Here is a 25,857-nt window from a genome sequence, read left to right on the forward strand (position 1 = left end):
GACACAAATTTACATCTCATGGAAAGATGTTATATCTGTAAATTGTGTAAGTCCTTCCATTTTTATTTTTGTGATAATGACCACCTGTCTCATTACTTTTGTTCATATAATTTTAATATTTTATTATATATATATTTAACATGACATTTGCGTCATGGCCAATGTGACAGCGTCCTAGCTGTGCTTAGTGACTATATTTGTACTGTCAACACACTGTGGCGGCAAGTTTTCCTGAATTGTGTTTTGTTTTGTGCCAATGCTCTGGGCTCATATAGTGGGGAGCGTGCTCGACACGTTCAGGCACATAAATTGTGTAAATTCATGCAGAACTCCTTTGGGCTCAGCTGCCAAGCTATATATTTTTTTTCCTCACATGTGCTTTTAAACATCTGCAATGGAAAAGTCTCACTGCAGAATCCCTGTGATCATTTCCGCCACATTGAAACTTTATGGAATTGCACGTCTCCGATAAGACTTTATTAATTTCAGGGGAGACATTCAGGGAGGAAGAAATACAGTGTGCAAAATAAAGTGAACGTTCACCTGCAACATAATTTTACTAATCTTGGTCTTGTGATGTGTGGTGCATTTCAAATGTTGGCGTGCAAAAAAAGGACTCCCAGTGTATCTAATTCACCATCAGCAGTACATTATGAGCCTGGCCACATGAATCACAATGTAAACTTGCATTCTCCTCCATGCCGGTTCACTTCCCCAGACTTTCACATGAGAGGAGATTCAATGCTCACAACGTCACTTATGCTTTCAGCCATGCATTTGATCCCTGTGTAAATTGCCTTTGCCTCAGATAAGTTACCTCCCTGACATGTAGATATGGAGAATTTTAACTCCTGAGAGAATGCTGGTGGAAACATTTTATTAGATCCGCTGTTGCATTTCAGGCACGAATTCCTCCAATTACCACCTCCCGCCCTCTCGTCTCTTATGTCACTGAGGCGGACAAAATGATTGTATTTATTTTCTGACCCTCATTAATGATGCTGCTGCATGTTGATGTGCAAACACAATATACATACTTGCAGACAGCATCATCTAGTGTGTTGTTTTTCTGTGTTTTAATCTGCGCTCTGTAACTTTTACATATGCATCTAGAGGTTTTATGTCTTTTTTTATTTAATTCACAGAACAATCAATTGCAAGCTTATTTTGTACATATGAAATAGGCTGATAATCCATATAGTGCTGTTTTGTGTGTGTCTGTATGATTATTTATTTATTTTTTATCCTGTCCAGGGTCACATAGTTTACTAATCAAAGAACCCAGTGGCCTTTGGGAGAGTTGTGAGTGAGGCCTATGAACTCATCAACCTTACTGGGAAAAAGACCATGAGCAATTTAGTCCCTCTGTCTGCTTGGTAGTTAAAATATTTCCGTTATATAATGATCCACAAATTATTTTTGTGGGTAGCATGGTAGCCTGATGGTTAGCATATCATGGTGACCCACAATCGTGAGGGACATTCACCAAGGAGCCATGCCTTGAGAGTTGGGGGGGGGGTGGGTTCCAGATTGAGAGTAGAGACCTGCGTTTCCAGGTTAGGAGTTACTTTTGTTGCCGGGTTACCTAGCGTAAACAGATACACTGATCGATCCATTAACAGTTGTTGTTAGATTTGTGAAATGGAGAGCAAAATGTTGACTCAACTCATCTTTGACTTCTGTTTCGTCAATCACAACATTTGCAAAATTGGTGACCTCGATGTGAGCGTTATGCCAAACGACAACGGTGACAACAACTCGGTACTTCCCAAATTGGTGTGATGTCGAGGCTCCTTCAGGTACCGGCAGCTACGACACACTCAAGACATTTCTCTTACAGCTGTGGTAACTATCAGAAACAGAGAAGGCAGACCAATTTCTGTCCCTGTGCTGGGCTTTGCTAATCCCTCATTCCTGTTCGCGCACATCTTCTTGCATCAGCTTCCTGCACGCTAGCCAATTCCCTCTCTCTTAAACCAAAGATTACCATGTTCTGCTATTGAGGCAGACAGGATTTTCCTCACGAACCGACCGTAGTTTCCCCACCAAGGGCACCTCGGCCCCAGCCCCAGAGAATGCTAATGTTATCACAGTGACAGTGGTTGTTGGCTGCTAATGCGACACAGGGTTATGCTACTCTCATGCCAGGCATGGAGCTAAAGACAACCAGTGTCAAAAGCCATGTAGTTTTGTGGTCAAGGGCTGGCAATCCACGAGTGCCGGCCAAGACTGCAAGCTGTTGTTTGTCACCAACACCTTGTCTGGCCAATGGCTATTGATCGATCCAGGTGCACCGCTCATCTTTCTGCCAGCACAGACTGTGGACACCATGGCTGATACACATGGATTGTAGATGGGCGCCACTAATGGATCACCCATACATACCTAGGGTTCTAGGTTTGTGGAAGACGTTTTGGATGGGATTTCGTCATGGCCACTGTGTCCACGCCATTTCTGGGTGCAGACTTCCTCTGTGCTTTTAGACTGCTGGTGGATGTGACAAACTCCTGCCTGATTGATGCCCACTCTCTTGCTTCTCACCCCTGCACGCTGGGAGGGATAGGAGCACTCTGCATGGTGAAGACACTTTACACTGTGAACACGTGTCATCAACATTTACTGCTCACCGAGTCGCCAAGCATGGTGTGGCGCATCATATCACCAGGGTCCAGGTATCTCGGGGGAGAGGAACCAAACCTCACAGTTCTGAGATCTGAGATCTGTCGGCTTCCTTTCACATTCCAAAAACATGTATATTAGTTAACTCAGGGGTGCCCAAACTTTTTGGCTCAGGGGCCACATTGCCGTAAAAGAATTGTCATGCGGGCCAGCATTAATTTTACATGCTACCGACGAGGGGAATGCTTTTTTGTATTTTTATTTTACTTTGTTTTACTATGCTATCTGCTGCTAGTTAGATCTGATAAGTGCCTGACCTGGATAAATGAAGGTTAAAATAAACATTAATGAAATGCAAAATAAAGTATTTTTATCAAATTTAACTCAAACTCAAACTTTATTCATCAGAATCAACAAACAACATGTTTGCATTAATGTGAAGGGTGATACTGAGATCTCGACTGCAGTAAATGGGGCAGGTCTGGCTCAAAAGCGGTGGTTTTAATGCGCAAGATGTCATGCAGGTGGGAGTCACTTAGTCTTGTCCTCACGCGGTTCTTATTCATGTTCATTACTGAGAATGTCTTCTCACACAAGTATGTCAAACCAAACAAGCTCAACATTTTCTTAGCAAATGTATCCAGCTGCTGGTAAAAGTTGACAAGAGGGAGTTGTTGGTACCGGCTGCGACACTCTGTGTCACACTGCAGCTCAATGAGCTCCAACTGCAGGTGGGCTGGAACATCACTGAGATCCACTGAAACGGGAGAAGAAAAAAGTATGATCTCCTTTTCAATAGTTGCAAAATCCCTGAAACAGTGTTGAAACTCCTCAGTCAGAGATGAGATGTTTGCGGCATACGTCCTCATTTGCGCACTGATATTGTGCGCTGGAAAACGGGTCATTATTTCTTGCAGAGATTGGAAATGTGTGGTATTGGGCTACGTTTGTGACAGGTGGGTTTTGAAAAGTAGCAGCTTGGTCCGAAAGGCTTTAATATGTGAATACAGTTGGCTTATCAATGCATTTTGCTCCTGAAGGCTCGTGTTCAGGTTGTTAAGATGTTGGGTTATGTCAACTAAAAATCCAAAATCAGACAGCCAAACAGGATCGGTTAGTTCTGACATCGGTTGTCCCTTTTTTGCCAAGAATTGTCCAATTTCCTCTTTGAGTGAGTAGAAACGCTGCTGCGCAGACCCCCGACTGAGCCATCTTACATCAGTGTGATACACAACATCTCCGTATTCAGCGTGGATATCCAGTAAAAATTGTTGAAACTGGCGGTGGCACAGGGCTTTGGAGCGAATATAATTAATAGCCTTTATCACCGGTTTCATTACGTGATCATATTTCAGATGTTTGGCACATAGAAGTTGTTGGTGAATAATACAATGGAGTTTTATAGCTTTACCTCCTTCTTCGCTTACTTTGTTACACAGTAGGGTTGATAATCCACTGTGCTCGCCAACCATGGCATGTGCGCCATCTGTAATAATCCCCGTGATTTTATTCCACTTTAATTTTATGTCATGTACGGCGGAACAAACAGAAGCAAATAAATATTTCCCTCTTGTTTGGTCCTTAAGGCTCTGGAGGTCAAGTAGCTCTTCACGCATGTTCATTTCACTGTCCACTCCTCTAAAAAAAATCAGTAACCGAGCGCTGTCGGATCCATCCGTGCTTTCGTCACAGGCTAACGAAAAAAATTCAAACTCCACTCCTTTTGCGTCCAACTGTCTCTTAATATCAGAAGAAACTTATTCGATCCTTCGTGACACAGTGCTACGAGCCAGGAAAACATTGGCGAACTAACTGTTGCTTTTTCTCAGGACAAATGTTCTCCACCATATTCATCACACAGTCTTTAATAAATTCACCCTCAGTAAAAGGTTTGCAGTGCTTGGCAATCAGCGTTGCCACCTCATAGCTTGCCTTTGTTGCATTTTCATTTGACTCACTGGCTCTTGTGAAAAAGTGTTGCTGTGCCGTTAAACCAGCTTCCAGTTGCTTACATTTTTCACTGCGTTCGTTCCCAGTTAGCTTGTCGTAATTAGCATGTTCCGTGTGGTAGTGCCTCTTTATATTGAACTCCTTGAACACAGCCACAGTATCTTGGCAAATTAGGCACAGGCAGTTGTTTCTAAACTCAGTGAAAAAATATTCAGACTTCCATTTGTCCTGGAAACGTCGGCCCTCGCTATCAACTTTCCTTTTCTTACTTCCAGTTGCCATTTTAGAAATGGGCAAAAAACAGATCATGCGCAAAACGGCCCCGCGAGAGTTGAGGCACAAGTTTACTGCCATCCTTTGGTGAAATATAAAATTGCGCGTGTATTTTGTACTGCCGGGCCACATATTATTGGTTTTATGACAGAGGCTTCGGGCCAGTGGAAATATGAACACGGGCCGGATTTGGCCAGGGGGCCGGACTTTGGGCATGTCTGAGTTAACTGAAGTCTGTCAATATTTCATAAGTGTATGTGAGCGTAAATGGTTCGTCTATATACTGTATTACGTGCAATTGGCTGACACCTTATGTGTGTGATTCCTCTCACCCATCATCAGCTGGGATAGGCTCCAGCTCCAACACGACCCTAATGAGGGCAAGTACTATTGAAAATTAATGGATGGATGATTTTGTTGTTGTTATTTGAGAGATAACTTGGCTTACTTTTAACATTACGGACAGTAACAAAGAATGCTATATGTTTTGTGTAATCGTCCTGACTGGTTATCGCCCCAATTTTTTTTCATATATAAAAAGGGCACTGAAGGCTCTGTGTGCAAAGATCTGCTTTAGATGGTGCTAGGTATAAACGAGAAAGCTACATTTATCAATTTCAAGACATAAAAGGCTTTTATTTGATGTGCGCCATCAATCAAACCAAAGCCAAGCAACCTATTTTCAAAGAGTCAAAGCTAAAGATACTCAAGGTTTTAACACAAGATGGACAACAAAATCAATATGTGTCACGACAAGAGAATGGCCGGCAGAACCTGACACCTCAGCATGTCCCATTACTACTTTGACTTTTATCCTTTAGCTTTCCATGAGAGGAGTCTATCTATGGAAAGAAAACCCGTGTAAAATTGTAACCTTGTGATTTAGGTGTGTACGAAATCCTGCTTAAGTCGTTGAATGTTGCTATCCTGTGAAATAAACCCTTGAAATGTATTTTCTTTAAAAAAAAAAAAAAAAAGAAGAAAATGGTTCTCATTAGCTCAAAGAAGCTAAATTGTGATGCCCAGTTTTTAAAGAGGCCCTTTATCACTGCGGAGTCACCTAATCAAAATGATAATTATCCATGAGGAATTGTAAATCAGTCGACCATTAAACCAGAACACTGCCAGACAGCTTTAATTCATGTAGCGATGAGAGAAGCTGCTTCCCTTACATCATATAAACTCTGCAATTGTTCATAAATTCACAGTACAAATTTATAAAATGATTACGTTTCCAACTTTTGGGGAAGTTTGACCTTTCATAGGATGCATTAGCAATTCCTATCAAGTTTTTGAATTGTAATTGTTTTAATTTATTGTCATGCGGTTGGAATGGTTTCCATCTGTGAAGAATTTCATGTTCCCAGTAGGCTTATCGTCATGGCAACAAGCATATCCTTCTTTTCCCTTGCTTCACTGTTTTACAATTCATCTCCTCTGTCTCTTGTGATGTGACTGATACAACGACATTTGTTTTTAGGGTCTCTGCCAGTGGGCAAAAGCAATAATTAAACTCACTATTTCACTATTCTTAAACCCAAATTAATTGAGTTTTCCAACTTGAGCAGCATCCACATTGCTTTTGGTGCCAAACTATGATTTGAAGAAACCTTCGTGGTGTAATGACTTTACTGCCATTGGAAATGGAAATCAGCAGAGATTAGCGACACTATGAAGACTTTTTCCTGTAATGGCTTTCCAGATCTAACAGTTATCAGGCAAAGAACCATGTGAATACCTAAAAATGTATAATACAATTAAAATGATAAGAAAACTAACAAGTGGAGATTTAATAAACGTTTTAAGTCTTAGAAGAACTTAGTGAAAATAAGACTTCTTCTTTTTCCTTTCAGCGAGCCTATCTCCTGCATCCTCCTCTCGAACACCAACTGTCCTCATGTCTGCCCTCACGACATCCATCAACCTTCTCTTTGGTATTCCTCTAGCTCCCTTGCCCTTGCCTGGCTGCTCCATCCTCAACATCCTTCTACCAATATACTCACTCTCTCTTCTGGACGTGTCCAGACTATCAAAGTCTCTAACTTTGTCTCCAAATCATCTAACCTTGGCTGTCCCTCTGATGAGCTCATTTCTAATTTTATCCAACCTGGTCACTCCGAGAGTGAACCTCAACATCTTCAGCTCTTCTTCCTGTTGTCTCTTCAGGACATCATGGCTGGCCTCACCACTGTCTTATTAGCTTTGCCCTTCATCCAAGTAGAAACTCTTCTGCCAAATAACAGACCTGATACCTTCCTCCACCCGTTACAACCTGCTTGGACCCTTTTCTTCACTTCCTTACCACACTCACCATTGCTCTGGACTGTTGACCCCACGTATTTAAAGTCCTCCACCCTAGCTATCTCTTCTTCCTGTAGCCTCACTCTTCCCCCTCCACTCCTCTCATTCATGCACATATATTCTGTCTTACTTCGGCTAATCGTCATTCCTCTGCTTTCCAGTGCATGCCTCCATCTTTCTGTTCCTCCACCTGCTCCATGCTTTCACTGCAGATCACAATGTCATCCGCAAACATCATGGTCCATGGAGATTCAAGTCATCTGTCAGCCTATCCATCACCACTGCAAACAAGAAGGGGCTCAGGGCTGATCCCTGGTGAAGTCCCACCTCCACCTTAAACTCCTCTGTCACACCTATAGCACACTTCACCACTGTTCTGCTGCCCTCATACGTCCTGTATTGACATACTTGACTGCCACTCCAGACCTCCGCATGCAGTACCACAATTCCTCTCTGGGTACTCTGTCAGAGGCTTTCTCTCGATCCACAAAGACACATTTCAGCTTCTTCTGACCTTCTCTGTACTTTTCCATCTCTAGACAAATAATGCATCTGTGGTACTCTTTCTAGGCATGAAACCATACTGTTGCTCGCAAATACTCACTTCTGTCCCGAGTCTAGCCTCCACAACTCTTTCCCATTACTTCGTTGTGTGGCTCATCAACTTTATTCCTCGATATTTCCCACAGCTCTGCACATAACCCTTGTTCTTAAAAATGGGCACCAGCACACTTTTCCTCCATTCCTCAGGCATCTTCTCACCTGCTAGAATTCTGTTGAACAAGCTGGTCAAAAACTCCACAGCCGTCTCTCCTAGATGGTTCCATACCTCCACAGGAATGTCCTCAGGACCAACTGCCTTTCCATTTCTAATCCTCATTAATGCCTTTCTAACTTCCCCCTTACTAATCATCGCCACTTCCTGGTCCACCACAGTTGCCTCTTCTACTCTTCCTTCTCTCTCATGTTCCTCATTCATCAACTTCTCAAAGTATTCTTTCTGTCCAGCACACTACTGGCACCAGTCAACACATTCCCATCTCTATCCTTAATCACCCTAACCTGCTGCACACCCTTCCCATCTCTATCCCTCTGTCTGACCAACCTGTATAGATCATTTTCTCCTTCTTTAGTTTCCAACCTGGCATACATGTCATCATATGCCTCTTGTTTGGCCTCTTTACCCTATGGCACATCTCATTGTATTCCTTTCGCCTCTCCTCGGTCCTCTCAGTGTACCACTTCTTCTTAGTTAACCTCTTTCCTTGTATGATTTCCTGTACTGTGAGGTTCCACCACCAAGTCTCTTTCTCTCCTTTCCTACCAGAAGATACACCAATTACTCTCCTGCCTGTCTCTCTGATCACCTTGGCTGTAGTGGTCCAGTCTTCTGAAAGCTCCCCCTGTCCACCAAGAGCCTGTCTTACCTCTTCCTAAAAAGCCGTACAACACTCTTCCTTTCTCAGCTTCCACCACATGGTTCTTTGCTCTGCCTTTGTCTTCTTAATCTTCCTCTCCACCACCAGAGTCATCTTACAAACCACCATCCTATGCTGTCTAGCCACACTCTCCCCTACCACTACCTTACAGTCAGTAACCTCCTTCAGATTACGTCGTCTGCACAAGATGTAATCCACCTGCGTGCTTCTATCTCCGCTTTTGTTGCCTCTTATGGAAGAAAGTGTTCACTACAGCCATTTCCATCCTTTTTGCAAAGTCTACCACCATCTGTCCCTCCAAGTTCCTTTCCTGGATGCTGTACTTACCCATCAGTCCTTCATCCCCCCTGTTTCTTTCACCAACATGTCCATTACAATCTGCACCAATTACGACTCTCTCTCTGCCTGGGATGCTCAGAACTACTTCATCTAGCTCATTTCATAATTTGTCTTTCACCTCCTACCTGTAGTGCATAGCCGCTAATCACATTATACATAACACCCTCAATTTCAAGTTTCACCCTCATCACTTGATCTGATACGCTTTTCACCTCCAATGCATTCTTAGCAAACTCTACCTTTAAATTAACCCCTACTCCATTTCTCTTCCCAGCTACACCACGGTAAAATAATATAAAGCATGCCACTAAACTTCTAGCCTTACTGCCTTTCCACCTGGTGTCCTGGACACACAATATATCAACCTTTCTACTAATCATCATGTCAACCAAATCCTGAGATTTTCCTGTCATAGTCCCAACATTCAAAGTCCCCACATTCAATTCTAGGCTCTGTGCTTTCCTCTTCTCTTTCTGCCTAAGAACCAGCTTTCCACCTCTCCTTCGTCTTCGACCCACAGTAGCTAAATTTTCCACTGGTGCCCTGCAGGTTAACGGTGCCAGGGGCGGACGTTGTTAACCCAGCCACGGAAATAGAACTTTAAACAATGGACCCAGTCGATCAAATTAGGAAGCTGTAAAACTGTGGGATTCTTCTCAGTGAACCCTGCAGGTTAACGGTGCCAGGGGCGGACGTTGTTAACCCAGCCACGGAAATAGAACTTTAAACAATGGACCCAGTCGATCAAATTAGGAAGCTGTAAAACTGTGGGATTCTTCTCAGTGAAGAAAATACTAATAATGATGAAAACTTATTTAAAACTGACTTATTATACTATCCTCCAACCATTCTATATTGGGCTTGGTCCCATTCGGGTCCAGGGTGACCTTGAGCCTATTGAAGCTGACTTTGGGTGAGAGGTAGAGGTTTTTATATATGAAAAAAACGTCCTGGACTGGTCGGCAGTCAATCGACGGGCACATATAGTCCACCAAGCATTCACGTTCACATCTATGGTCAATTTAGAGCATAGTTGGACAAAATACGTCCCACGGGCTACATCCAGCCCATCCATGGTCTCTGACCAGCCCTCGCAGTCTGTATGAAGTAAAAATAAAATGTAAAATATGCAGTGCTTTTATTTCAATGTGTGTGGGCAGTACTATCGAACAAGAGAAATGACTTGATCTTCAGTGTTGTCGATTTAGCAACATATTTAGCAACTTTTCGACCCCACTAGTGACAATTTAAAATTAAAAATGTGACTAATGCCAATAGTGGTCATCATGTTGGGAACATTTTCTGTATGGTGGAGGGAAGATGTCGAGGTGGTTTACCCTGATAATGGCTAATATGAGTTAGGGCGCAGGTGGAGACAGGCTTGAGCAACGAGACGGGGAAGGTTGGGGGAATCTTTAAGGACTGTGAAAGCTTCAATTGGACGGAAGTGGGATTGATGATTTTGGTAATTGGGAAAGGGCCAATGAAACAGGGAGTGAGTTTACGGGATTCAGTTTGAAGCGGGAGGTCGTGAGGAGAAAGCCAGACAGATTGGCCCACCTTGTATTCGGACGTCGGGGAGCGATGACGGTGCACGAGCTGTTTATTGCGTGCGGCAGACTGGTTCAACGGCGCACGGACGTCTTTCCACACTGCCTGGATTCTCTGGAGATGATCCTTGACAGCGGGGACTGCCACTGCCTGCTCCTGTTCTTTGTATAATGGTGGTTGGTAACCATAGCAAGCCATGAATGTGGACATACTAGTAGCTGGACTGGTGAGGGAGTTGTGGGGGTACTCAATCCACGGGAGGAATGAGCTCCAGGAGGAGGGGTTGCATGCGGCAACACAATGGAGGGCAGGTTCAAGGGATTGGTTTGCCCGCTCCGTCTGGCCGTTGGTCTGCGGATGATATCCTGACGACAAGCTGGCTGCTGCGACCACCGCTTTACAGAATTCCTTCAATACCAGGGATGAGAAGTGAGGATCTTTGTCAGAGACAATATCGATGTGAATTACCGTGGAGTCTGTGGAATTCACACTTTTCAGGTTTAACATACAGATGATTTTCAAGGAGACACTGAATGACTTGGCGGACATGGATGCGGTGTTCTTCGGGGGAGCGGGAGAAAATGAGGATGTCATCGAGGTATACAAACACAAACCGGTTGAGCATGTCACGGAGGACAGTAATACACAATACATTTTTGGAAAACTGCAGGGGCGTTGGTTAAACCAAATGACATGACCAGATACTTGAAGAGATGGGTATTGAAGGCGGTCTTCCATTCGTCCCCCTCTCAGATACGGATGAGGTGGTAGGCGTTTCGTAGATCCAATTTGGTGAATACCTGGGCGTCACAGAGGGGTTCAAACGAGGGGTCGATGAGGGGAAGCAGAGATTTATTCTCCATGGTGATATCATTGAGACCACGGTAGTCGATACATGGGCGGAGAGTGGTGTCTTTCTTTTCAACAAAAAATAAGCCGGCCCCAACTGGAGAAGAGGAAGGTCGAATGAGTCTGGAAGCCAGAGAGTCATGGATATCATTCTCCATTGCCCTTTTCTCAGGTCGGGAAAGGTTGTAGAGACGGCTGGATGAAGAGGGGCCCCCGGCAGCAGATTAATTGCACAGTCATACGGGCGTTGGGGGGGGGTAGAGAAATGGCCAGGTCTTTACGAAACACCGGAGAGAGATCATGATATTCTTCGTGGACTCTGCAGAGGTCAACGGGCGTGGAAGAAGGTGGCGGTTTACCAGAGGGAGGTATAGCTGAGAGCAGGCAAGTGTGAGTGGCAGTGAGGGCTCCATAAGGGTGATGGCTAAGTGTGTCCAGTATATGGTGGGGTTATGTTTTTTGAGCCAGGGAATTCCAAGGACTAATGGGGTATCAGGGGAAGGGATAACAAAAAGAGAGATGTTCTCACAGTGATTTCCTGAAATAAGCAAGGTGAATGGCACAGTTTGGTGGGTAACAGGGGAGATGATTTGGCCATCCAGGGCTGTGACCTTCTTCAGGGACAGAAGTGGTTGCAGAGGGATTTGGAGCTGACGAATTATGGCTTCATGAATGAAATTGTCATCGGCACCGGAATCAATCAGGGCAGTGATGAGCGTGTTATGAGCAGAAACTATAATGCAAGCGGGAATGGTCATGCGAGAAGGAGAGCTTGCGGGAATGGAGGTTTGGCTCGCGGCCGCGGTGAGCCTGATCTTTTGGCCGCAGGGGACACGAGGAAATAAAGTGACCGGATTGACCGCAGTAGATACACAGCCGCTGTGTGATAAGACGCTGATGCTCCTGTTCATCTAACCATGTTTTTGCAATTTGCATGGGCTCTTCGGTGGCTACGGGGAGTGACGGAAGTGCGGAAGACGGTGCGGGAGGCAGGTGTGAAGCTGACGGCGCGGCGCTCGGAGTGGTAGGGCTTTTGCGTGAGCGAACCCCCCTCTCTCGTGTGCGCTCTCGCAGTCTGTTATCCAGACGGATGGAAAGGCCTATGAGATCCTTGAGAGAGGAGGGCTCGTCCCGGACTGCTAGCTCATCCTTGAGCTGCTTGGAAAGGCCAAAAAAATAAAAATAAATCAGCCTAAATGCCGCGTCATCCCATCCACATTCACCCGCCAATATTGCAATTGAGTAAAAACTGGCTACATGCACCCAGGTCCTCGGAGTAGGACTCGGGCGACGGGACATGAGGTTCTTTGTACAGGAGGCAGGGTGGCTCTGAGGCTGCGGGCTCGGAAGGCGTACTTACAGGTGGAAGTTTGGACACCATCGTCGAGGAAAAGGAGGGATACTTGTTCTGTGAGGGAGTGTAGGGAGTCCATGAGTTCTTGGAGAGTCTTTTCTTGTCTTCTCCTTGGAGAGTGAGTGCGTTCATCAGTGCCTCCGGAGTTGCTGGGTCCATAAGGGCCAAAGTATTCTGTCACGTATGGGGAGTAGCTGGATCCAAGAGAAGACGGAGGCAGATGTAAAATGATGAACAGTTTATTGAGGAAAAGTAATGGCGGTGGTCCTAGGTGGGTTGGCAGGCGGTGGCGTGGACAGGTGGCTGGCTTGGCGGCAGGAATGACGTGAATCAGGAACACGGGGGTAAACACTGAGAACAAGGAGACACAGGAGCAAAAAAAAAAAAAGGGAACGATGAATAGAGTGACTTACGTGAGTTAAATGGGCCTTGGTACCGCTGGAAGTAACTGCAATACTTTGGCGAGGATTTCCTGGAACAGGCAGGCTTATATACCGGTGGTGATGAGGCTGATTGGAGACAGGTGCTGAAAACAGAGGGGGCAGGGGGGAGAGAGAGAGAGAGGACGCAAAGCGCCCTCCCGGCTCCAATAATGGAACGGCAGGGCAGTACATGACAGATACTATAGTATGAACAGTATTCTCTATACATGTTATGCTTTCAAATTTTGGGTTTTTTGTGTGTTCAAATACATTTACACAGTGTTCTAAAGGTCTGTTTTAATAGGTTTAAATGTGTTTAGAGAGTGTGGAAGGGGTGAAACAATTTTTTCAAAACGTTTTTTATATGGTCTCCCAATAGCGGATTTTCCCCTGTCGTGATTGAGTCTGGAACGTATACCGCGCGATAAAGAGGGGCCCACCGTTTTTAAAGTGTGCCCAATAAATGTTTTGCATCTGTCTAAACAAAATTGAAAATAATTTTTACCGTTCCTCAAAAATCATTGTTTTCTCCTTCCAGGTGACAATCTTGGTGGACGGGATACTGACTACCACAGGCTACACTCAAGAAGACTACACCATGCTGGGCTCTGACGACCTGTTCTACATCGGAGGCAGCGTGGACACCGCTGACCTGCCAGGCTCACCAGTCAGCAACAACTTCATGGGCTGCCTCAAAGACGTGAGTCCTGCCCGACCACTGCGGACCACTTGAAATACTAGCCTGCCCTTTTTATATGCTCCTCCCTCTTCCTATACATTGAGGGTGTTCTCAATGTATAGAAAGTTAGCCTTCACATTATTACTGACTGGCCTGTTGAGAAGGGTGTTTCAAGGAGGAAAGTTTGGCAGAGAGGCTGCACCATGTGTGTTTATATAATCCTATGGGAATGCCTTGGCAAGAGAGTAGCACCAGTACAGTATACATAAGTAATGCCTCCATCTTCTTATGTTCACCCCAGGATCTCCTCTCTTCACTCATCCTCATTTTTAATCTTTCCATAAAGCCGTGGCCTGCACCTGTCACTTTGATTATCTCTACGGAGCATGTTAACATCGTGCACTTGTGCATTAGACTTATGTAAGGTGTAAAGCAGGACATGATCTGTTAATGCCCATTTTCCGCTGTGTCGTACAAATTTTTAATAGGAAAAGCAGTCACGTAAAAATCAAGTGAGGCCACGTTTAAAAGTGAAGGATAAGTGTCAGTGTTATTGCAGCCAACTCCCAATTCAAACCAATGAGCTTACATCCACTATTCAAGTGCCTTTTTTTCCCTCTTTTTTTGGCATACAAGGCAATAAAGTTTTGTCTCTGTCCTCACTTCCCATTGAAGCACTGCATAAAACAAACAGCTAATCCGAATTATAGGCTGCACAGAATTCACACAGCAAATAAAGTGGAGAGATTAAACACAAGCGACATATGTGACTGAGAGCTTGGCATAAAATACAATTTCATATTGTGTTGTTTAAATCAGACTAAAGGCTTATTTGAGAAGTGTACCAAACCTAGTGCAAAGCTTCCTGGCTGTGTGAAACGTGACCCTTTCTCCACTTGGGCAAGTTTTCCTATTCAGAAATAGAAAGAAAAAGCAGCATAGTTTGGTGCCACATTATTCCCGTGGTCAAACATGCGAAACATTCCCAACAGCCTCCATTTGCAACCCCTCATGCCAGCTAAAACTGAGCTAACACTGTACAGTCCCAACACCTTGCAACGATAGGCTCAATCCATTGACAGTAAATGCACAACAGTCAAAAACTTGCATAAAATGTAAATACTGAGTAGGTGTTGAACTGATGAGTCGACCAGTCGACAAGTCAACTTTACTACTCCACATCGACGTTATAAGCTTGAAGTTGATTAATCAAGTGTTTTTGGCATCTCGTTTTCTAATCTGCTGATTTACAGAGGACTATCGACTCGCCTGTCTGCTACTGTCGTCAGACACTCTGTGGGACAGCGAAATGTCAGGCCAACAAGGCGACACAGTCTTTATACGTCCACGGGTTTGAGAGTATGAAAATAAACTGGTTAACATCGGGACACTTGTCGCTTTCCGACACTGTGTCATAACATTTGTCGTAGTATGGCATATGCTATACAGCCGTACTATGGTGTGCTACAAGTATCTGGAAATATTATACCAAACAAGAGATCGCGAGCACATTCATTTGCAAAATCTGCAAGTCTATCCTCAAATGCAATAAAAGCACAAGTGAAATAGAAACACAAATATACTTAATTACTATTTGGACACTTGCTACGATCTTTCAACACGCTATGCTATGGAACACAAGATTAATACTGTCTACTAATTAAAACATTGAGCGTAATGGGGATTTGGATTTTTAATAGTTTGTTTTTATTTGTTTCTGTATGGGTCCGTCGAAATATGTCACAGTGAAACTGGTCCGTGGTGCAAAAAAAGGTTGGGGACTGCTGTACTGTGCTGAAAAATATCAGTGACGTCATCGATTAACTTCACATTGTAGTCGACTACAAAAAATCTTTAGTTGGTTAACCCCTCTTCTGAGTCATGCCTGCAATCTGCTAAGCCATGCTGCTACCTAAATTTACTAGAATGAGAAAATATTTTACTACTACTAACTAGTCTTTCAATTTCAATCTAATGAGATCTTATCCAAGGAACCTTACCTTTACAAAGGCAATATTGTTTAATTGACATTGTCATAGAAGTAACGCTTGAAACATCTATTATTATGCTAAACAGTTAATTAGCTACATGAGAGTGACATACTGTAATATTAGAGACCACTCTGTGCTGTATAATACTGTAAATTATAAGCACAACACTAAACATATAACCTCTCTAACATTGTGTCAAGCTAAGTGTTGTTGTCTTGATAAAAATAGAATAGTTGATACTGTACAGCTTTTTCAGGTGTATCTTAGTAAATGTCCCATGAGTGCATGCTATCCTGCCTTTAAAATAATCCCGAGTGGCAATATATAACATTTTCTCATTCAATAGTGTAACTCCGATTTGCTACAATTTAAATGTTAGTATTGGTTTCACATGAGGGTATAACATCATTTTCAAGCACAGGCGCTGGATGATTTGCTCTCCATATTAACTCTGCAGCGTGAAGGCTCTGCAATGAAGATGAGATGTTATTTTTGGGCAGGTTATTGTCCCGGCATTACTGCAACCTCCACTCTGTGGGCGGCATGGCTGGTGGTGGTGTTCGGGGCCCGCGCTGCTGATGTGCCAACGTATTGCAGGCACGCTGACAGGATGCGATGTGCATCACAGCCGCGAAGACGGGATGACAAACGGGAGTAAGAAAAAAAGCCCCACTAATGAGGGCGAGTGGTGGACGAGGCAAAGCTGATCAAATGGGATCAGCCTGCCAGGAAATGCTGAAGCAAGGTTCAGAGACAGGTCAGCCGGTCCTGGAGCTTTGCCACTAGACCGATAGGGCTGCATGCTGAAAGCAGAGAATTGACACATTTACATTCTTCTTAATGTTTCCCAACGTACAATTGCAAGGAATTTAGGGATTTCATCATCTACGGTCCATAATATCATCAAAAGGTGCAGAGAATCTGGAGAAATCACTGCATGTAAGCGGCAAGGCCAAAAACCAACATTGAATGTCCGTGACCTTCTATCCCTCAGGCGGCACTGCATCAAAAACCGACATCAATGTGTAAATGTATCACCACATGGGCTCAGGAACACTTCAGAAAACCAATGTCGCTAAATGCAGTTCGGCGCTACATCTGTAAGTGCAAATTGAAACTCTACTATGCAAAGCAAAGGCCATTTATCAACAACACCCAGAAACGCCGCTGGCTTCTCTGGGCACGAGCGCTAAGATGGACTGATGCAAAGTGGAAAAGTGTTCTGTGGTCCGACGAGTCCACATTTCAAATTGCTTTTGGAAATTGTGGACGTCGTGTCCTCCGGGCCAAAGAGGAAAAGAACCATCCGGACTGTTATGGACGCAAAGTTCAAAAGCCAGCATCTGTGATCGTATGGGGCTGTGTTAGTGCCAATGGCATGGGTAACTTACACATCTGTGAAGGCACCATTAATGCTGAAAGGTACAAACAGGTTTTGGAGAAACATATGCTGCCATCCAAGCCACAACTTTTTCATGGACTCCCCTGCTTATTTCAGCAAGACAATGCCAAACCACAATCTGCACGTGTTACAACAGCGTGGCTTCGTAGTAAAAGAGTGCGGATACTAGACTGGCCTACCTGCAGTCCAGACCTGTCTCCCATTGAAAATGTGTGGGGCATTATGAAGCGTAAAATACGACAACGGAGACCCCGGACTGTTGAACAGCTTAAGCTGTACATCAAGCAAGAATGGGAAAGAATTCCACTTACAAAGCTTCAACAATTAGTGTCCTCAGTTCCCAAACGTTTATTGAATGACCCTGTCCCAGCTTTTTTGAAACATGTCGTAGCCATAAAATTCCAAGTTAATGATTATTTGCTAAAAACAATTAATTTTATCATTTGAACATTAAATATATTGTCTTTGTAGTGTATTCAATTAAATATAGGTCGAACATGATTTGCAAATCATTGTATTCTGTTTTTTGTTTCATGTTTAACACAAGTCCCAACTTCATTGGAATTGGGGTTGTATGTCGTTTCAAGCCACAAAGGATTTATTTAGGGGATAAATGTCTTGTGTCATTTAAAAGACAGAGCATGGCCCATGATAGATCTCTTTAGAGATGATAATAAGGTTCATCTGCTAAAAGGGAAAATAAAAGCCACTTTGATACAATTGCATCAAGCACAGCGCCAAGCAAGTAGAGACATTTATCTGTGGGGTCTCCATCTGAGAGGTCAACAATACCCCAGGAGATTCAACATTACATCCTTAGCCTCGATTCATCTCATGCTTCAACTTTTGAAGCCAATTTGTAGCCAAATGTCCTTATGGTCCTCATAATCATATTCTAGTTTTCCATTCCAATAACAACTCTAAAAGAATCACCATAGATGATTGACATAATTGATTTAATTGTGTACTTACACTGTTCTGACAGTTTGGTTTTTTTTGCCCTTTTTTTTTGTCATGGAGTGACACATTTGATTCGGTCGCCTGTTAATGGCATCATTTCCACTTTACACCCACTGGCTGCTAGTCACATAATTTTCTCTGCCACACATTATATATTTCAACTCTCTAATAAAAGGCATTCATCGGTAGCTTATTTAGATAATGATCCAGCATAATTTGTTATTTGAGAGGTTGTTCTCATGAGAATTTAGTAGAATTTTGTTCAAAATATAATGCAGTTCAAACAAAGAAAAAAAGTAAATAATACATAAATAATGATAATATAACCATTTTGAATTGTGGAAAAATGTAGCTTTTATTGTTGGAGCCTGTCCACATTGCTTTTGGACTGTGTTGTGGTAGGACGCTTTTGGGAAAGGTGACAATGCAGGTGTTCGTTCATGTGTCGAGAGGTCGTTTTGCATCTCAGCTCTGACCATTATGTGGAGTTTGCATGTTCTCAATGTGCTTCCATTGGCTTTTTTTTTTCAAGTTTTTTTCTCCCACATTCCAAAAAGATGCATGTTAGGTTCATTGAAGACTCTAAATCGTCCATATATTTAAATGTGAATGTAAATGTTTTTATTGTAGATATAATGTGCCCTGCAATTGGCTGGCGACCAAGTCCAAGGTCAGATGGGTTATGCCTAGATCATGATGATCGCACTACTCGTCACTTTAAACCGCATTCACTCCTTGAAGTCTCAGCGCCCTTTGCACAATGGTCATTGCACCGGACTATTGCAATATTAGTCGTTCGAACTGCTCTAAGTGCTAGAGGACTCTGCATCTTTTTGCACAATTGTTTTTTGTCAATGTCTTTATGTCCCCAAAGTGTTCTGTAAATTGACTGTTTGTTGTACTAGAGCGGCTCCAACTACCGGAGACAAATTCCTTGTGTGTTTTGGACATACTTGGCAAATAAAGATGATTCTGATTCTGATTCTGATTCTGAAACTACAGGATTTTAGCCTCGTTATTAGCCTGATTTGCTATTGTGGCCGATTTTCAGATCGCATTTTTGTCGGGAACAACACAACTTATTGTAGTGTAAAATAATCCACGACCAATGATTTGACCCTATGATAGCCCTACAACACCAAAATGAAAAGTCGAGCATGTTTGATTTTTTTTTGGCAATCTTCTGTGTAGTGTGACATATCAACGACAACTGTCCGACAGCGCACATTGACGTCAACCAGTACGATTGCGTATTGTGACCGACACATTGCCTCCCTTGCTCGCCGTTGTCAACATTTATTAATGCGCACAAACCAGTGTTACCGAAGCTTTTGAGCATGATTCAACAGAATGCTGGCATGTTTACGTGAAAACGTTAGTGCTACCATTAGTTGGCTACATAAGGTTTTGCTGCCTGCGTGTAAGCTACATTAAAATTTTGTGAACATACCCGTATCTCGAGCTCCCCTTGAATGGACAGCCCAAAAGTCATCTCCCGAGCACTCGGTGATGACACCACGTTTATTTTCACCTTTTTTTGTTCTTTTTCCAACACACATTACCATAATCCGTTGTTGTTGTTGTCACCATGGTAACTGGTATATCCAGTCGCAGTGTTTTGTGTTCCTGCTTCCCTATACTGTTTGATTTGACAGGATAATACCCAGTGATCGTAAAAGACGGGATACGGTGATATCCTAACTAATGTTGTGCAGTGTTGCCAGTGTTTGACCGAGATACGGCAAGATTTTAAGGCAATAGTCTGACATAGTGCCAATGTGAAGATCCAGGCTTTAGGCTCCATTTCACCCACAACCTTAATGAGGACAAGTGCTAAACTGGTTGAATGGATGGGCTCCTGGGACCCTCCTGGAATACTACTCAATAATTTAATTGATTATTTAGATTTGTTAGCATAATCCTTTCTAGCTGTTTGACTTTGGTGGAGATTTCAAAGAAAATGTCTCTCATATAATGGGACTCAAGCCATTCTAATGTTTGAAATTTTTACATTATTAAAGCTTCTAAATATTGTACAGATTTTTTTAGTAGAAGTGCAGCAATTAATCGATGAATCAACAACTAATCAATTATCAAATTAATGAACAACTATTTTGATAATTGATTGTTTAGAGCCATTGTTTAATTTAAAACTATCCAAATCCTCTGATTTCTCTGCCAGACATTCCCAGCAGACCCCCACAATACGCTTGGGTCTGCCAGGTCGGACCAGCATCTTCCCCCACCATCGGAGCCAACTCACCACCAGGTGGTGATAGGTTGACAGCTCTGCCCCTCCTGCTCTGACAGGTTGACAGCTCTGCCCCTCCTGACTGTTGTTGGTGCCTATGCACCAACAACAGTCAGGACCCGTCCCCACCACCTGAAGGCAGAGGGAGGCTACCTTCTGGTCCACCAGGATGAACCCCAATGTACAGATGCCGAGCTGGGGAGCAATAAGTGTACTCACACCTGCTCGGCGCCTCTCACCGTGCGCAACTCCAGAGAGGAACAGAGTCAACCCCTCTCGAGAGGACTGGTACCAGAGCCCAAGCTGTGTGTGAAGGTGAGCCCAACTATGTCTAGTCGGAACTTGTCGACCTCACACACCAGCTTGGGCTCCTTCCCTGCCAGAGAGGTGACGTTCCACATCCGTAGAGCCAGCTTCTGTAGCCGGGAATCGGACCACCAAGTTCCCCGCCTTCAGCCGCCGCCAAGCTCGCACAGCACCCGACCCCGTTGGCCCCTCCCACATGTGGTGTGCCCATTGGAAGGGGAACTCACATTACCTTTTCGGGCTGTGCTCGGCCGGGCCCCATAGGTGAAGGCCCGGCCACCAGTCGCTCGCCATCAAGCCCCTTGTCCGGGTCTGTCTCGAGAGGGGGGCCCCTGTGAACCACGTCCGGGAAAGAGAAACCACGATTCAATAATTTTACTCGTCATAGGGGGTCTTTTAGCCGTGCTTTGTCTGGTCCCTCACCTAGGACCAGTTTGCCATGGGTGACCCTGCCAGTGGTATAAAGCCCCAGACAACTTAATTCCTGGGATCATGGGACACGCAAACCCTCCACCACGATGCGGTGAGGGGCTCCTGGAAGGGTTGTGCGATAACCTTTAATGCAAAATGTATTTTTTTCCCAATTATTTGATTAATCAATGGAATAATTGATAGAATAATCGATTCAAATATTCGATAGTGACAGCCCTAGTTTTGAGTACCATTTTAGCATGGGTAATTGTCATTTTAGGGCGAAAAGATTATGTGCAGGCTACTGTTGTTCAGGGCATGTATCTTCTTATTCTTAAAATTGTATGTACCTTGTTGGCAGAGCTATGTAAACACAATATATGGTCTTTGACAACAAAGCTGACTTTGACATTGACTTGACCTTGAGTGTATGTAACATTTTGTCAGCTTTCTCAGTCGTGATCACTCTTTTTATGAGTAAGACCAACCTGGAAATGCTCTGCTAATAAAGCCCAAATTTTTTCCTATTAAAAAAAAAAAAGAACTTCGACTTTCACTCATTTTCAAATGGTCAGTTTTACCATTTGATTTCAGTGCTTAATTAGTTACAGCGAGGCAGTGTGAAGTGTGATATTGGCTCATATCCCCTTTGAGCTGGCCTGTAAGTCCTGTGTGCAGCGTGGTGTGTCACCTCCAGCGCTGACTGGTGGCACAGTGATGTGGCAGATAACACATCGGGCTGCGGGTGAAATGAGACAAGCTTTATTTTTTTGTGCCCTGCTGTGCATATTGATGAGGCCAACCCACAATACAACAACAACATAAGAGGAATAGATGCTGCTGAAATAATGTGTTCTTTCATGAGGCATGTGTTGTTAAATTGACTTCAATTTTACACAGTCACGGAATATTTTGTAAATACTGTATATCAGTAAGTATCCTGGCAGTACTTATTGTCATATCCCTCCATCCATCCAATTTCTTTACTGCTTATCCTCACTAGGTTCGCGGGCTGCTGGAGCCTATCCCAGCTATCCTCGGGCGGAAGGCGGGGTACACTCTGAACCGGTCGCCAGCCAATCGCAGGGCACATAGAAACAAACAACCATTCGCACTCACATTCACACCTACGGGCAATTAAGAGTCTTCAATCAACCTACCACGCATGTTTTTGGGATGTGGGAGAAAACCGGAGTGCCCGGAGAAAACCTACCCAGGCACGGGGAGAACATGCAAACTCCACACAGGCGGGGCTGGGTTTTGAACCCCGGTCCCCAGAACTGTGAGGCAGATGTGCTAACCAGTCGCTCACCGTGCCGGCTATTATAATATCAGTTACAAAAAATAGTGAGGGCACAGCTCAGAAATCAACCACCCTCTGCCTTGTGAGTTCAGCCATGCTTATAAATGTTCAAATTTGTTGAGTGAATGTTGCATTGTGTAATGACCTTGAATGGTCCAAGCACATATTTTCTTCTTTTTAAAAAGAAATAGATGTTTACAAAGCAAACAGATATTGAACTCGCTGTACTTACGCACTACTTCTTATTTTACTTCACTTTGAAACCCAATGTGCACCCTTAAATCAGCTACTGTAAATACTCACACAGGCCTCATAATAAGTTTAGTAGTAGTAGTTGTAGTACTAGTAGTAGTAGTAGTAGAGCTAGTGGTAGTATAAGTACCAGTTGTATAGCTCGAATATACAGTATAGCGTCCACTAAAATGTGTCTATGTACATAGAGTTTATTATTATTATTAGTAGTAGTAGTAGTAGAAGTGGTGGTGTAGTTTTACAACGCTGCCATGTATAAAATAGTCCAGTGAATTAAAAATAATTCTGGAATTGTCCAATTAATTAAGTAATTAATTAATTGATTGTCCAATCAAAAGCAGGCAGTATTATCTTCTGTGCTGCATTGTCTTATGTACTGTACTGTAAGTTGTTTTAGATCACATTACACTGTACATTGTGCAAGTGTATCTAACGTTGTGTCCAATGAGTGTGTGTGTGTGTGTGTGCGTGCGTGTGTGTGTGTGTGTGTGTGTGCGTGCTGTGTGGTTTACCATTGTCATTTACAGCACATTTGTACGCTTTATGCTTTCTTGTTACTGCGTGAGAATATAATAAGGTAATTCACTCGTCAGTGTAATATATAATACTCTATATACAGTATACACCAGTGATTACCAACCACTGTGCTGTGGCACATTAGTGTTCCATGAGAGACTATCAGGTTTGCGGCAGAAAATTATCCAATTTCACTTAATTGGTCCCAAAAATTAGTTTTTAATAAAAATAATATATATCTTTGTTCATCTATCTATGCCAGTGATGTAGAATATAGCAAGAGGCACAGCAATTAAATGTTCCTCCACTAGATAACAGAAGGTACATAATTAACCTCGGTATCCGCCATTCGTACGACAGAATAAGTCATGGCACACACACACACACACACACACACACACACACACACACACACTGAAAAAGTACATTTGTGTTTCAATTGAGGCAGTATCATCCTCATCCCGTCATCATTTTCCAGAGATACGAGCCATCACTCTGCCATTTTTTCCCTTTGAGATACGAGCACTAAATGGTGTCAAAAAACTCAACTCACTTCACAAGCAGCAGTTGAGCAGATAGTGAACAACTCTTCAAAAAGAGGCTTTAAGCTGTCACATGCCACTCCCAATTGATGTTTACTGTCAAACTGAACATAAAACAAAGAGAATTACGCCTTGTGTATATAAAACAACCACATCACCTTTGCCTCACGAAAGTCCACTAGCTTAATTCGAGCAAACCATGCAAAAACGCTAGAACCTAATGCATAGCATTGGGTTCTCAGTGTTACAATACTTGGATATTTGAACATAAACGGTGGCGTAACACATGCAGACAGAGAATATAACAATACTCACAGGCATATATTCTTTACCCTTTCTTTTAATGGGAAAATATTATTTCAGATAATGTTTTGAGTTAATCAGCGTAAGGTCACGGAACGATTTCCAGGCACCACTTCTTGTGACATTTTTGTTTGGTGCCGTGAATTTTTTTCTAATGTAAAATTATGTGGCTTGGCTCACTAAAGGTTGGGAAAGACAATGGAAAACTGTATAATGGATGGATTTTTTGAGCCATAGGAATGTTAAGTGGATTTTTTTTTGTGGATCTTTGAGCAAGCCAAAATGTGGTCTGGATGGTATCCTTGCGATTGTAAGCATGTGTTTGTGTTGTATTCATTGCTTTATTTATTGATGAGTAATAGCTCAACTTCTGGGCCGGACGGATTGCCTTGCGCAGCTGTCACCTCACCACGGCATCTCTCTCATTTATCAGGTGGTCTACAAGAATAATGAATTCCGACTGGAGCTGTCACGGCTGGCTGAACAGCGGGACCCAAAAATAAGTATCCATGGCGACTTGATGTTCAGCTGCGAGAGCGTGGAGGCCCTGGAGCCGGTCACCTTTGACACGCCGTCTGCCTACCTGACACTGCCCAGGTGGAACACAAAGAAGACAGGCACCATATCGCTGGACTTTCGCACCACAGAGCCCAGCGGTCTGCTGCTGTTCAGCCACGGCAGCCTGCTGGGAGCGTTGCCTGGGAGCAAGCCTCGTGCCGACTTCTTTGCCATAGAGCTGCTGGATGGTTTCCTCTACCTTGTCATGGATATGGGCTCTGGCAGCATCAAAATGAAAGCCAGCAACAAGAGGCTTGATGACGGCCAGTGGTGCCATGTGGACTTTCAGAGGAAAGGCCGCAATGGTAAGGGGAAAAAAATAATAATGTGTATGTGAGGAGGCAGGAGAGGCTCTGTCTGCTTCTGTTATTGTGTTTCTGTGCTCTTAGCTGCCCCATACAAAGATTTCCAAGCTGTGAAGTCACCATATGCCAGCTCGGATACAGTCACCGCGCCGTGCCCTTGCCATTTTTTCCCTACTGCAGTGAAACATGCATGCATATGCAGTAGGATTTTTAATTACGGTGATATTTTTAGCTGCCATAATCTGTTTGACATTTTTTGTCTAATAATTTTACAAATGGCAAATTTAACAGTTGCCCATATTAAACTGGGTAATGTTGTGCAATTTGCATCTGCCTCTCTCTCTCTCTCTCTCTCTCTCTCTCTCTCTCTCTCTCTCTCTCTCTCTCTCTCTCTCTCTCTCTCTCTCTACAGAAAGTATTCAGACCCCCTTAAAATTTTCACTCTTGTTATATTGCTGCCATTTGGTAAAATCATTTAAGTTCATTTTTTCTACATTAATGTAGACACAGCACCCCATATTGACAGAAAAAAAAAATATTTTTGAAAAAGATTTATTAAAAAAGAAAAACTGAAATATCACACAGCCATAAGTATTCAGACCCTTTGCTCAGTATTTAGTAGAAGCACCCTTTTTAGCTAATACAGCCATGAGTCTTTTTGGGAATGATGCAACAGGTTTTTCACACCTGGATTTGGGGATAATCTGCCATTCCTCCTTGCAGATCCTCTCCAGTTCTGTCAGGTTGGATGTTGAACGTTGGTGGGCAGCCATTTTCAGGTCTTTCCAGAAATGCTCAATTGGGTTTAAGTCAGGGCTCTGGCTGGGCCATTCAAAAACACTCACGGAGTTGTTCTGAAGCCACTCTTTGTGTATTTTAGCTGTGTGCTTAGGGTCATTGTCTTTTGTGAAGGTGAACCTTAGGCCCAGTCTGAGGTTCTGAGCAATCTGGAGAAGGTTTTCGTCCAGGATATCCCTGTAC

General features: G+C 43.4%; 1 protein-coding gene across 9 annotated transcripts in view; it reads left to right on the forward strand.

Annotated features, from left to right (window-relative positions):
- LOC133416460 (neurexin-2-beta-like) overlaps positions 1–25,857 on the forward strand; it is a 196,748-nt gene that overhangs the window by 61,645 nt on the left and 109,246 nt on the right. For all 9 annotated transcript variants that reach the window (XM_061703372.1, XM_061703379.1, XM_061703375.1 and 6 more), the window contains 2 exons: positions 13,636–13,797; positions 24,447–24,876. In XM_061703372.1, the coding sequence (XP_061559356.1) occupies positions 13,636–13,797; positions 24,447–24,876 (592 nt within the window). The remainder of the gene's footprint in view (positions 1–13,635; positions 13,798–24,446; positions 24,877–25,857) is intronic.

The sequence above is a fragment of the Phycodurus eques genome, chromosome 17 (assembly GCF_024500275.1).
Source record: "Phycodurus eques isolate BA_2022a chromosome 17, UOR_Pequ_1.1, whole genome shotgun sequence".
Taxonomy (NCBI): Eukaryota; Metazoa; Chordata; class Actinopteri; order Syngnathiformes; family Syngnathidae; genus Phycodurus; species Phycodurus eques.